General features: G+C 38.3%; 1 protein-coding gene across 2 annotated transcripts; it reads right to left on the minus strand.

The window, feature by feature from the left end:
* Positions 1-598: 598 nt before the first annotated feature.
* LOC115800729 (semaphorin-7A-like) lies at positions 599-11634 on the minus strand. 2 transcript variants are annotated; one of them, XM_030758231.1, is made up of 14 exons: positions 11374-11634; positions 10311-10441; positions 10151-10207; positions 9967-10065; positions 9673-9778; positions 9385-9492; positions 9162-9304; positions 8904-9082; positions 8257-8362; positions 7722-7917; positions 6903-7018; positions 6638-6783; positions 3770-3831; positions 599-1847 (listed from the first exon to the last, which is right to left on the minus strand). In XM_030758231.1, the coding sequence occupies exons 1-14, from the start codon at positions 11471-11473 to the stop codon at positions 1504-1506; spliced, it is 1893 nt and encodes a 630-aa protein (XP_030614091.1). In that variant the 5' UTR covers positions 11474-11634; the 3' UTR covers positions 599-1503. The 2 variants fall into 2 exon arrangements, with proteins under 2 accessions (XP_030614091.1, XP_030614097.1); XM_030758237.1 differs by lacking the exon at positions 11374-11634 and having other exon boundaries at positions 10151-10230; positions 10311-10344.
* Between the last annotated feature and the right edge of the window lie 294 nt (positions 11635-11928).

Here is an 11928-nt window from a genome sequence, read left to right on the forward strand (position 1 = left end):
GAAGTGAGGCATGGCAGCTGCTGTTCTCTTTTTAAAGTTTTGATTTAGTCAGGCTTTGAAGAACTAAACTCCCTATTAAAATGCACGAAGCTCTACAGGAAGAAAACACATTCATCCTTATATGGAAAAGGAAGAACTACAAACTACAAACACCAATACACCATTTACAGTTTTCCCAGCCTCTAAATAATGTCATGAACATTAACGTTTTCTGCCTGGGGCTGATTTTGGGTGATAGGTGGGGTACATTTAATCAAACACACACACACACACACACACACACACCAGCACTCTCACATTTACAACCCCCACCCACACACCCACCCACTGTGTGGTTGTGTAATGTCAGATTTCATGCACCAGCTTTCACATGACACTGGTTACAACTTGTTCAGATACATTGATTAGTACGTTCAACTGCTTCCTTATTTCAAAAGGGTTCACCACAGCAGACAAATGCACTTGTATGATAATACATAATTTAATGCCAATGTCAATTTTATTTCTACAGCACATTTAAAAGCAACAAGATTGATCAAAGTGCTTTACAAGTTTAAAACAGACAAAATGAAACCACAGACCAATAAAGTCTATCAGATGGTGACAATGGGTTTATTTTACAGTATAAGACAACAAAGTCAACACAATATAAAACACGATGGAGCAGGATGAATTATAAGGTGCAATAAAGCCAAAATGTAATGTTGCCATATGTGTACACAGGGTTAATTCAAATACTGCTCAAGAACTAAAGAGTAACAATATGAAAGTCCTTTGAGAGTAAAAATGTGTTAGCTCTGTACTGAGAATCACACTCCAAAAATAGGCGTCTAAAAGCGCTTTCAACACCTCAGCAATGTTTTCCAGTATTAACAAACAGAAGTCTTGACAAAGACGGGCTCAGTTTGCAGAAATGCAAATCTCATGGCCTGAGGTAGTACACATAACAGGAAATTTTTAAAGTGCAAAATGTATATTCTGCTAGAATTTCACATTACAGGAAACAGATGTAAGGCACAGTGCAGTGAAGTACCTGACCCGTCACAGACTTCCTTGGTTTGACAAATATAATTACAGAATGCAGTCTTTAAATTATGAAAAAAAAGAAGCTATCCAAACCTACTTGGCACCATGTGACACCCCCCCACCACCACCACCACCAAGTGCAATGAAGCTTCAACAGAGTTATAAAAGGTTTCGGGAGAAAAAAAAAACAGGAACAGGAAAAACAGGAACATTTAAAAAGTTATCAAAAGTGAAAAGTCTATTTTATAAAAATGTATTACTGTAATAACTGAAACTGAAAGACATTATGTAGATGGAGTACATTTACAGAGCACTAAAAACATTTATTTTATGTGCTTCATTTAACTTTTCACACTCACTAATTTATTCTGCACCCACAATAGTTTTTAACTCTCTCTGACACAGATCGATACATCAGTGGCAATTTTGGATTCAGTCTCTCTCCAAAACTGAAACCTGTGAAACCTTTGTGAAGAACTAACAGGACAAACTCATAATCAGAACCACCATTAGACCAACCCAGATCATTGGCTTTGACTGTCCACCCGCTGCCTTGTTCTCCAGCTGTAGTTGGTACTTTGCCACTACTTTCCTGTAACCCTTCTCCTCTGATATACACTCATGAATTCCCTCATGCTCACCGTTCACGCTGTCGATCAGATAAAGGCATTCATTCCCTTTCAAGATGCAGGATGTGGAGTTTTCAAGGTGCCACCAAGTGTACTGAGCATGATGGGACAGCATTGGGCATCGCAGGAAATGCTTTGAGTGAAGTCTGACAGTGACTGCATTTTTGTCTGGACTTGGATTGCTATACAACGCTGTGGAAAGAACACAAGAGGGCCATTTCAGCTGGGTGTGTGTTTGTTTAGTCTATTTACTGGAGTGTAGCAAGCTTCCTGATGAATGACTGGAACCAGTTTCCTCACTTGAGGTGATCACAGCATGACGAAGGGCATTAAAACAAATGGCAGATACACCATACAAATCATCACTGTCCACATTTTGCAAAACTGACACTGTATCTAACTTTCATTTATTCTACACTGCAATAACTCATATAATTGTTATTATTTCAGTGTTTAGGTGTTTAAGGTGTTTCTGGCGTTAATTATAGAATATAACACAAAGAAAGAACTTCTCTTTCATTTTAATGAGGAAGTTGGTCATTTGTGAGAGACTGACGCATTTGTAGAGTAACAGCATAAAGAAGTATATCACCTGCATATAATCACATAAAGATTGCTAATAGAGTGTAAATTATTACATTTTGATGATAAAATTATATGTTAGGGGAACAAATTGAAAGACTGCAGAACAAAAGTATTTTTAGCATCTCAGATAAACATGATCTGAAGCTGAGATTAAAACTGAAGCACAGCATTTGACCAGAGAGCAGCCTAACACCACTGATAACACTGATGAAGACACTTGTGGCATACATACTTGTGATACTTGTGGAGGACCCTATAGAGGACCCTACTTTCATGTTCCCCAAATCATCTGACACATTGCAAGACAGGATGCATCTAGAACACTGCGTAAAGGTTATGTTGTCCGGAGTGCATACCTATGATCTTGCACAGAGAGGAGTACAATCTGTCCACACAGATGGGTGGGTGATAGGCATTTTGTGCAGAATTTACAGTTTGCATCAATTTGCTTGAAGGTTCATGGATTAAATAACCTGTGTAGGTTTTCTGAAATATGCCAACTATATGTGATGAACTTAAGAATTCGATGTGTGTGTGTGTATTAATACTGTTTTGGAGGGGTTTGATAGTAGCGTGCAGACTGAATTTGTGTTGTTGCTGTTTTTGTTTTTTCTTTTTTGAGGAAGCAGCATCATGGTTACAAAGGAAACCACAGATAAAGCAAGAGCAGAGCAGCGGTATACGCTCTTTGCTCATGCATCTAGGCTGTCTTCCTCCCTTAAAGTGAATTATGTACAAGTGTATTATGCTTGTTTCCAGCTACATATTTTTGCATTGACTCCTCTAGAGTAGCTTTGCAGAATTCACAATATAGAACAAATGTAAGACAAACAATCCGTATCTATCGTTTACTTATCCTTATCCTTCAGTCCATTCTGTATTTGAAACAAGTCACCTTAGCTGCTTTTTCCTGTAAGGCCATTCTCTACCCAGGGAAGTAAAGTATGTTAAGTTATTTTTACTTTGGTTATTTTTTTACCAATGATTTACAGAAATGCAAATTCTGTTATGGCACCATATATTTCTTTATCTAGTCAGTTTTATACCAGTCCAGAGAGAGGCTGAACTGAAGGGCTGCATTGCTGCTTAGTACGTGTTAAATAAGGATTATTTTGAACAGCAAGTCATGCAAATCTACTCCAGTAGAACCAGAGATTAAACATATTTAACTGGAAATGACTTTAATAGGTATACAGCTTACTCATTCATATAGGAAGCAGAACTCCCCAGGACCACAGCAAAAAGGAGGCTTTTACTAATGCGCTCAGTGGTTATTCAACCTTCGATTGTTAAGACATATGAATAAACAATAATACATATGTATTTTATGATAAAGCCAATAGTGTTATTCTTAAATATCTGATAAATATATGAACAGTTATAGACAGTTACTGATAGCACTAATGTACCACTGGGGGTAAGCACAGAGCTTTTCCTCTGCAGTGCAGGGTCTTCACCTTGAAGTGTCCCGAGACTACTATTGTTGTGAGTTGGCACCTTATAATAAAGTAAAAATGAAATCAATTTACCTTCTGCAGAGGGTTTTTCGCAGATGGAAACATCCCCAGTGACCGCATCATGCCACATCTCCCTGCAAAAGATAATGTGTGTCAAAACGAGGCAGTATGGAACTTTTACCCTTAACAGCACATTTAAGAAACTAACAGGAACCCACAGGACGTTTAGACCTCCCAAGTGTGCATGTTGTTCTCTAACTGAAACATCTTTGATTGGAAAACATAATTTTTGGTGGTAACAAGTATTTTTGCCTTATTACAATACTCTTTGACTGTGCCTGGGTATTTTAGGAAACAAAAAAGGAGTCTACACAAATCAAAAGAAAAATGTGGAATGACTCAGTAACCGCAGCCATACAGTACAGTCCCCAGCCACAAATTTGTTACAAGGGGGGATTCCACATTTGCATGGTTTGGAGGTTTTATGGATTTTACTATTACTAACTTGAATTTGTTACCCTTGGCTTCACTGATAAAAGAGGCATTTACTGCCCCACCTTCAGTTATCTTAGTTTTTCAGCCCTCCCCGTGTGTGAGCAAAGTATGACTGATGTTGATGCCATTTCCTCCCATGTATGGCAGCGACATAATTTGACCTTTGATAAAGTTTTATGGTGAATCATTTCCCCTTCAGTCACTTTCTTAGTTATATACTGTACTGTAATGTGCATTTTGTGACATCTAACTAAAAATGTTACGTACACAGAAGATTACGTTTTTTCCACCAAAATTTCTGTACCATTACCAAAGGGGATTAAAGTAAAATAAAACAAAAATCCTCAGCGGTTAGTCATCTCCCACATAAAAAGAAAAAAAAAACCCAAACCTGTACTTTATATGCTGCGTGGGTGTGTTTCCACATGTTGGTTGAGGTAAGTGCTGAAACTGTTCATTGTGAAATCTAATTCAAGCTCCATGACTGACCCTCTTTTCTTGTAACATTTCTTCCCATTTACAGGTAAACAAGGCCTCCATTTTCAGAGGCAATGTTTATCATAAAGTCAAGTTTCTGTGAAATAAAACTGGAACTGCAAAGTGAGAATTTAATGGTAATAAAAATTCCAGCACACATGATCCTGTTCTATATAGCTCATCTGTATGGATCTATGTTTACAGAAATTCCACACTACAAGAGGAAAATTATCAGGAAAGTACAAATAAACACATCTAATTAGAATGGGGACGTTTTCTCGTTAAGGTGCTCCTTTATTATCAGACTAACTTTAAAAACCTAATTTCTATGGTGGCCCTGAGAAGTCAAACGTACCGCAACTTAAGAAAACACCAACAAATAGGAAAACGCTGCAAAGGCATGCAGCCTCACAACACACAATGAAACAGAAAATGCCAAAGTGATGAGATCAGAGTACAGAGCTAATAGCAAACATGTATCCACAGTATTATATGAATTATGCGGTTAAAACACACACTATCTGAATCATTTTCTCTCTCACAACACTGACGAATCCTCCGCTTCTTTTAAGCGTGTCTCCTTCCCCATCCATTGGTTTCTGTTTCATTCACAACTGTTCAGTCACCTTTTTCTCCCCCCAGAAACACTCCTGCTTTGTTTTGTGTGTGTTTGCATCATTTCTACTTGCTGGTGTTTTCTTTTGTTGCAGTGCATTTGACCTCTCAGGGCCACTGTACATTTCCTCAGTAGTTTACAGATTATACTTTAAAAAAAACAAACATTTCCTGATAACAGCTGCTGAATATGAAAAATAAATCAAACATTTTAGGATGTATCAACCTTTTTCCTAATAGTGGCAGCTCTTAATAATGAGACTAACAATAACAACATTAATAGCAGTGAGCTCTGGATCCAGGTACTCAGTTCCTGCAAGCTGTGGGGGGGAACTGTGCTTGTTTTAACAAGTCTGCTTTTGTGTGTGCTGACAGGTTTATATAGCCGCAACACACTGGAGGGTCTGCAAGCATCTGCAGGAAACCGTGCACTGATGAAATCTGCATTGCTCATACTAAAATTGACACATACAACCACAGAAACACAGAGTGACTTTACTCTCATAGCTCAGTTACTGCATGGTTGCCAAACCCATAATGCAAAGATATGACACAGTATCCTGTACTAGACTAAAGCTGAGACATGGATTTTAATTACATTACGTTTGTATTGTAAATACATTGTGGTTTGTTGGTTCAAGCTGCCTTTAGAATATGAGAATAAGTCACAGATGAGTGTTATCAATTTTGTTTCTGTCTAGTTTGTCATCTCTGCACTGTGTCTGCATGTGAATCAGAACCGTCATGCTCCTGATTCATAGTTAGTGGCCCTTTTAAAGTGCCAAGAGTTTGCTGTTATATTTTTTGTCATTTCTCTAAGCTGGTCTTTTCTCTTCACTTTCACATTAACCCAGCTCCCTGATCCTGTTTCTAATAAAGGTTTTTCCTGACAAAAGGAATTTTTTTCCCCCTTCCTGCTGTTAAGCGCTCATAGGGGATTGCTGGTCTTCCATTTGTAATTTGTAGGATCTATAAAATGTATTAAAATTACAATTGTTGTGAACTGGCACTATTAAAAACTAGCCCAGTGTGCTATTTAATGTATGCATAATTTAAAATATCTACTTGATTATTTAATATTTTGACCTTTAAACATTCATAAAGCCTCACACCTGTTGGCTGACCTGTGAAATGAAGGCCATTGTGGTTTTGTTTACCAGATAATTGGGGCTTGATGAAAGCAGCACAGCTGTACTGTAGCTCAGGGTCAACGAGTGTTGCGCACACCTTTGTTGTAAGTGTGCCTTTGTACCATCAGGTGGCACAACAACAGTGACGTTCAGGAAGCTCTTGCATAATTAAATAAACACTACGGCGTCTGCTGGGATGAACTTATAGTGTCTGAGGTCTTACTTTGTCTCAGGGGTGCAGTGGCTGCCGTTCCAGCCGCAGTAAGGATCTCTGGATAAGATGCAGTCCTGGCAGGTGTTTCCGTAATGGTCACAGTTTTTCGCATCAAGCTGGACCAGTTCACTGTCACTGGTCACATACAGCTTTTTCTGTAATGGCACAGTTGCTTCTCTTTAGTTCACTAAAAACATTTATGAGTAAAGCATCAACACTCCCACCTTTGTGGTTTGATGGGGGCAATAGTTATGTAGGCATCATTATTACTCACAGAGGCAGGATGGAGGATGAAGCTGAGGACGTGTTCTTTGTGCTCGAATGGTTGATACTCAGCGATGACATAGGTGTGACTTTCATTCTGCAGTACTTTATGGATTCTTCCATCCTCTATGGAAAGCCACAAAATGGAGAAGGGGTGATGACTAACCTGTCTGAACCCACCTGACCCCACCTCAGCCACCCCACTCTCTCAGGTTCTGTTCTTTAGAGCTTGGATAAACCCATCACAGAAATTTGTTAATAAGTGATTGGCTGTGATCGCAACACTTGACTGTCATTTGACTCGTCACATCTGTTAATAGTCTCATAGTCATATTTAGAAAAGGCGAACTTTGCAGTCACCAAGTATAAAGAGTGTGCAGTGACACACGATAGTTCCACATGCAGTTTTATTTTTAGGGAAATTGCAGTAAATTGTAGACCCAATGCCTGCTTATATAAAAGAAAAAGAAAAAGAGGAAGGCAGTTTTGATAGTAAAATCATACTGTAGCACGCCTGTACTTCTGCTGTGCTATTTAGAGTCAAAGATCACATTAGTGTAAAGATGCTAGCTGGTGTTATCACAGGAAACTTCAGTGTTTGTGATTTTGGGGATCACATCACCCACCTGCTTTTTGCCCTTTAATAAACCATTCTCCCTCTTTATAAGCTACTCACTCTGTTCTGATGTGTGCCTTATTGTTCTAACCATATACTAGTAATAAGTGTTTAACTATCAGAGTCTGTCTCAGCTCATCTCCAAATGTACACAGTACAGCACATTCTTCTTAACATTTAGTGTTTTCTTATTCAGTTTTTTCTTTTACTCACCTAAAGATAAGAAGATAACAGTGCTGTTAATGCTTCTCTTGCTTGGTGAACTATCAACACGGATGTGAGTGTACGTGTGGCGATTAAAGTGAAGAAGGCCAGAGCCGCCCAGAGGCTGAACCGACTGCTCCATCTCTGAAGTCTGAGCGATCTTCTTCAGGATGTCCACTGGTATCTTGGTGCTGTCAGGAGCACACTGAAGACAAAAAAGTGCGTAACTTAGAAGAACAGTCACCAGCCCCACCTTACCCCTTTACTATAATAATGCTGGCAGATTAACTATTTAAAATTCAAAAGCTATTCTAAGCTTAGCGAGTTGACAGAATATCCTGTCTCTAGTTTCCAGTTTACTTGTTTTAAACAAAACTCAAATACATTTGAGTTATTTGGCATGTTAATGAGACCTGTGTTTACCTTAAAGCTAAAACATGTCAAGAAAAAGACTAAACAATTTGTGCACTGCAGGAAATGCAGGAATCTTTCTGTGATAACACTAGCTACATTTTAGACTTCTGACCCTTTAAATGTCTCATACCCTCCTTGGAACATCTAGTTGGTCTCTTGCGTGGTTTTTGAAGGTGGAGTTTGTGAAGATTTTGCTGATGTCTTCTATTGTGTAGACGCAAACAGCACTCATTCCCCTGCACAGAGACACATGGTCAGCAGGTTGGTCTGAGACAGCTGCAGCAAAATGACTGAACTAGACTAAGGGTCAAAGAAGTGCAGAAAAAGCAGCTGACCACACAGACTGACAAAAAGGAAACAGGACGAGAGCTTGGCTTAAAAAACACAGAGGGCACAGACACAAGTGCCACCTGTTCAAACAAATCGAATTAGATCATAAAACCACTGCGAAGATGGCCATTTTGTTTTCTATTCCCATTTACAGATGATGGTGTTTTGTGTAAACAACCATCTGTAGATTCCCAGTCAGGCAGCCAAGTCATTCTGGTTTTAACATTTTATCACTGTGGGTGGCTTTATTCATGTGATCCTGAACCAGTAAGGAGCACATGATTCAGTTACACAAATACTGAGTCATAAAAACAAAATGGTTATAATTGTATTAACTATTATTTTATCATTTAAATATAACACAATAATGCGAATAATATTCATATAATAATATATAGTAACTATGCTAAAGTTGCAGCATCAAAATCAATAATAATAGAGTTCTACCATTCGTTTCTAAAGAGTGCGTAGATCTTAGTATCCTGCCATCGCTCTGCATGCACAGTGGCCACATCTACGAGCTCAGAGTAATACTGTCCTCTCTCAGGGTCTCCACAGAAGAGCCTGGCACTCATCTGGGATGTCCAGATAAACTGCAGGTTGTTCTTAGAACCACCAACATCTGTCTGTAAGCAATACACAGCTGATCAATCATTCCTGATCGGCACTTATTCAGTTCAAACTTCCCATTCATTCTGACCTTACCATGCAAACCTGAGTCACAAAGGGGAGCCACAATTTACTGTACAGTCCACGGTCTTTGTTTTTCTCCTTATAGAAGCCATAAACTCTGCTCTGGGAGGGATCCTCTTTGCGTCTGCTGAGCACCAAACCTACATAATACTGCTCTAAATATTGAAAAACAAAATGATTATTTGTCTCCACACATATATGGTGGTATGTCTCGCTCTTTCTTTATGCAAAGTACCTTTATGGTGGGCTGATGGCTGCACTCTTCCTTTCCCAAACTTGTGAATGCCAACATTATCTTGAGATCCAGAGTTTGTTATGTAGAGATCTGTACTTTGTTCAGATTCTGAAACAAACAGGTGCAAATTAATGTTTCAGAGGGATTTGCAAACAGGGAGGAACTGGTCCAATATCATAGTAATAAGCAGAAGAAGAAACCCTGAAATGATAGAATCATAGAAAAATGGGAATCTGAAAGCAGTCATTCATCAGCAGATTTATTAAGAAGTGTGTTTGAAAAACTCACCCACAAGGGCTGACGGTTCACCCTTCTTTATGATAAATCTGCTTATTCCATCTCTTAAACTCTTCATATTTTCAGAGGGAGCGCACAAGGGCGACTCTGTTAAGTCCTATAAATAAATAAATAAATAACAGTACATCTTAAAGTATCCCCAGCACAGGAGGCATACATGCACACCCAGCACCCAGTATCTAACAGATGATGTGGCTAATATCAACAAAGACCACTGCTAACATTGTTAGTTAGTGGTGGTATTATATATCAGCTCTCAGTCAAACTTAAACTGCAGTGTCCTACCGTGTTACAGCAAACTGTTTCCCTGTCATTGGTTCCACAAACAAACAGCTGGTTAGTGTCTTCCCTCGGGTGGACCAAAGTGATGTTATAGCTGCAATCCTAAATGACAACAAGAATATTGTTTGTTATATTTCTTGAATGATCAATCAAATGTGGCAAACTAACTTTGGTTTGTTTTGCTTACCTGTTCACTGTGTTCACCGTTGCATTCCTTCCACCGCATAACTATATGATTCTGTGACTATACATAATGCAGGATCATTACTTTCCCAGACATTAATATGAAGATGGAGTTATTTCAGTGCACTCAGTACAGTAGTTTATTGTGGTTATACAGCTTTTACCTTCTCACTGTTTTGAAAGTTGTAGGTATTCAGGTCTGTTTGTCCAGCAGCTAAAACTGTGTCCGGCTGCCCTTCTAGAAGAATCTGTACAGGTGGCTTGTCCTGAAGATTGAACCTTTTCATTTTTGTTTCTAAAATAAATTTAAAAAATGCATATTGAATGATAAATAGCCTATGATGTAGCATAGAGCACAGCACAGGGACAAAATGTTACTGTACACATCCTGTTCATACAGTACACATTTAAAACCTGATGGAGTCCTGAGCTGATAGTGTCTGTCAGCTGTTCCACTACTTTGGTTCAGCCTGAGTGAATGAAGAGAATGTTTCAAGCAATGATTATTTTGCAATTTGTTTTTGTAATAGGAAACGCTCATATGTACTAAAAGTACACAAAAGCAGATGTGTTTACGTAAACTAGATTGCGCTGACCTGAGGTTTATCAGCTAGGATCTAAAAGGCTGAATGAAGCAAACATATTTTGTTCCCTTGTTACCGTCAACATGAAGGTCACACTGCTTCTTGAAACTGTGTTAACAGAGATTCCTGGAAGCAGAAAAATAAAAACTGTCCTCTGCATTTCTCAGATTATTACTATTACTGATAAGTATATTTATTTATTGGGATATTTATCCTTAGTTGTGTAAATATCACTTAAACAGATGCGTACAAAGTGTTCTATTCTATTATATTCTAATTACATTGATAACCTAGACTAAACCACACACCCTTGAAACTGGAGCAGCTAAATAAAATTCAGCCTAAATGTAAAAATGTGGTCAAAGAGTCAGTGATGAAGTCCCTCTTTCCCCGATTGAAACCTTATTAAAAAGTCTTTACTGTTTTACTTATTAATGCCTTACATACATCTTCTTTTATCCGTTATTTAACCAGTAAATCTCTTTTTCATGGGACACTTAGCCAAGAAAGCACACCGTTACAAGCTTACAAAAATATTAATAAATAACTGCACAAAATATTGGAAATAAGACTAAACGAAGAACATCATCAAGGTTCAGCTTAGGAATAAAAACTGCGCTCTACAGTTAATAATATTCCCTACCTTTTACTGTGAGTATCATCCTCGGAGAACCCTCAGCGGTCCCCACAGAATGATCACAGAGGTATAAAAGTAACAAACATGCCGCTAATGAGAGCCTCATCTTCCTGACAGACACGATCTTCGAACCTGGATCCAGTTGTCCAAAAAACGTATTTTCCTAATTACTTGTCTTTCAAGTCGATGGAAAACATCACGAGGTCGAAGAGAATTATATTCGGGATAAAGAGGTACTACACACACGGGCTGTAGTTTTTAAGTTCAATTCGTGTAGCACCGCCCATCGCTTACAGGAGCATCAGCATGTTCTTTTCTTTCTATTCTGAATGCCGCCAGTAATGCTCGTCTTCATTCACGATTCACTTCTTTTCACTTGACAAGTGTCTAATTTACCTGCAAAACATTTGGAAGAAACAAAACAAACAAACAAACAAAAAAAAAACAAGCAAAATTTAATAATTCTGAACTATAAAATTGTTTCTAAAATAAATGACAATTCCTATTCTACCGAACAAAGTCAATTGAATATAATATGATATTGAAAATTCATAAAGAATC

This window comes from Archocentrus centrarchus, chromosome 3, assembly GCF_007364275.1.
Source record: "Archocentrus centrarchus isolate MPI-CPG fArcCen1 chromosome 3, fArcCen1, whole genome shotgun sequence".
In the NCBI taxonomy this organism is placed as follows: domain Eukaryota; kingdom Metazoa; phylum Chordata; class Actinopteri; order Cichliformes; family Cichlidae; genus Archocentrus; species Archocentrus centrarchus.